The sequence below is a fragment of the Laetiporus sulphureus genome (genome assembly GCF_001632365.1).
Source record: "Laetiporus sulphureus 93-53 unplaced genomic scaffold LAESUscaffold_228, whole genome shotgun sequence".
In the NCBI taxonomy this organism is placed as follows: Eukaryota; Fungi; Basidiomycota; class Agaricomycetes; order Polyporales; family Laetiporaceae; genus Laetiporus; species Laetiporus sulphureus.
In genome coordinates this window covers 1-2,090 of record NW_024468737.1, presented here as the reverse complement: position 1 = coordinate 2,090, position 2,090 = coordinate 1, and the positions used below count along the sequence as shown (strand labels likewise).

Here is a 2,090-nt window from a genome sequence, read left to right as displayed (position 1 = left end):
CAATCACCTCTCGCATGGCTCGTAGGAACGCCTCCATGCGTCCTCCTGCGAGTCCCCGTGCTGGAGCTGTCTGTATCAATGTTGCACGAAGCGCTACTGCAGCAGAGTATGCGAGGCTGAATGTCACCAATGTCTCAAGACCAGCAAGGACCAAGTCGAAGAATCGATGTTGGTAACCGTGCACCAGGATCTACTTAGCGGATCACCGGAACGAATGAGAGATCGCTTACGGAGGTATGAACGCAGGGCCAAAGAGCAGGAACAAGCAGAACCCGACGGGTGCAAGGGAGTACGGATTTGATAGTAGGTTGGCTAGGCGGGTTGGGTAGGTGTGTGGTACGATATGCCGGTAGCGAGTCGGCAAGAGCGATGTCAATGGTGGAATGTAGTTACCCGCCGCTACGACGAGTCCAGAAGCTGTAAGATTGATGACGCAATCAAAAATGAAGATGAACACGTACTGCTGACGAGCCTTGAATGATTGTTGAAGACAACAGAGGTAATAAATAGCGAAACGAGCGTCAGTGCTAACGTGACGACCGGGAACTCGATGCTGAGGAAATATGAGCATCAAGGCGTGAATCAAAAGTGAAGGAACGCACCCAAAGAATTCTGTCACTTCGTCGCCATTATGGTGATGATGTCCTTCTCCGAAAGCAAGCAGCAAATGTTCGACGGTCTCTTTACATACATAGACCGACGCAAATATTAGAAACACCGACTGCGAAAACATTATCACCGTCTCTATCGGTGCATTCCTGCCCAATACTCAGCATTCGCTGTACGGAGAGCCTCTTAGCATCGCACGCAACTCACCCAAATGGCCGCCTCATATCGGCTTTCATCGAAGGTCTCGCGAGGTATCCAGGCAACACATGGCGCGACGCCCAAAGCATCAAACACGATCCAGTAACCCAGACCTGTGCAAGCAACCTGCTCTGCGATGACCCAGAGCGACACGCCAAGCAGAAATTGCGTCACCGCCATGACCATCGCCTCTGGGGCGAGCTCGGTGTCGCGTGCACTTTCCCAATCGGGCTCTGCGGGCCGGCCACATTTGTTCGGGCATGTTCGGTCTGCGAGTCCCTGTCGTCCATGGCGGTCTGGGGAAACGGCGAGATTGGCATCCATGGGCTGACAGGATTGGAGCGGGAGTGGTGTGCAAGTTTACGGGCGAGTTGGGCGACTGCGAGCCTGGCTCGAGGAAGGAAAAGAAGTTGTGCGAGAGGGAGTGTTTATGGTGATGCCTCCGACGCGCGGTGGCACTCGAAGACGACGAATTCGCAGTCATCGACTGCGCAGAGTTCCCCGAGGATGGCGGACGTGCACCAAATGTGAACCCTTCGCGGAAGTTCCGATGCCCAGGACCTGGCGAAGCAGACGGCATGGGTATGCCTTCGGGTTGTGGGCTATCGAAGATGATCTCCTGTCCACCATCTTCGGCAATTGCGGTAGATGGCAACGTCCCCGGGCGTGGGAAGAACATGGACAGGTTGCGTGAATGCACACGCGAATGCCGTCGCGCATGTGCCTGCGCCTGGGATGACATGGACGGTGAGGGGCTCATGCCATTCTCCTTTAACCGTAGCTCTGGCGCTGTGGAAGAGCTGGACAGCTTGTTCGGCAGTGGCGGCTGTGGCGGGAATGAGAAGGAGAGCGGCGAGGGACTGGCGGGGAAGTATGGCCCGGATACGGAGCGCGTTCGTCCGTGCGAGTTGCCCGGGAGGGAGAGCGACTGGCGCATGCCGGGCGGCTGGAACCTGTGAGCAGGGACGTGCGACCCGGACGTACCCTATAGACTCTGGGGACGCGGCACGCCTGTGGGGAAGCGGGTACGTTGTGGACCTGCTGATGGTGGCGGGTCATGATACGGCTGCGAACCGTTCACCGCTGGCGTTGACGCTATGCGGCTTCGAGTAGGAGACGAAGGGGCTTCTGATTGCCTATGACCGTTCGGAATAGTGTCATTGGACGGAGACCTCGGTGGTTCCGAGCTCGAAGGAGGTGTATGGGCGCGAGGAAACACAAGGACACTATCGTCCTCGTCCCTGCTCGACTTGCGGCGATGCATGTGTACAACAGCTGTTTGG

The 2,090-nt window shown here is 56.7% G+C and overlaps 1 protein-coding gene across 1 annotated transcript; it reads right to left on the bottom strand.

Moving 5' to 3' along the window:
- Positions 1-226: 226 nt before the first annotated feature.
- On the bottom strand, positions 227-1,866 carry LAESUDRAFT_765470 (uncharacterized protein; the record flags this gene model as incomplete). The annotated part of the gene is made up of 7 exons (XM_040913686.1): positions 227-399; positions 462-553; positions 603-681; positions 740-758; positions 817-1,134; positions 1,172-1,753; positions 1,792-1,866. The coding sequence occupies 7 exons, from the start codon at positions 1,864-1,866 to the stop codon at positions 227-229; spliced, it is 1,338 nt and encodes a 445-aa protein (XP_040757231.1).
- Positions 1,867-2,090: the final 224 nt, after the last annotated feature.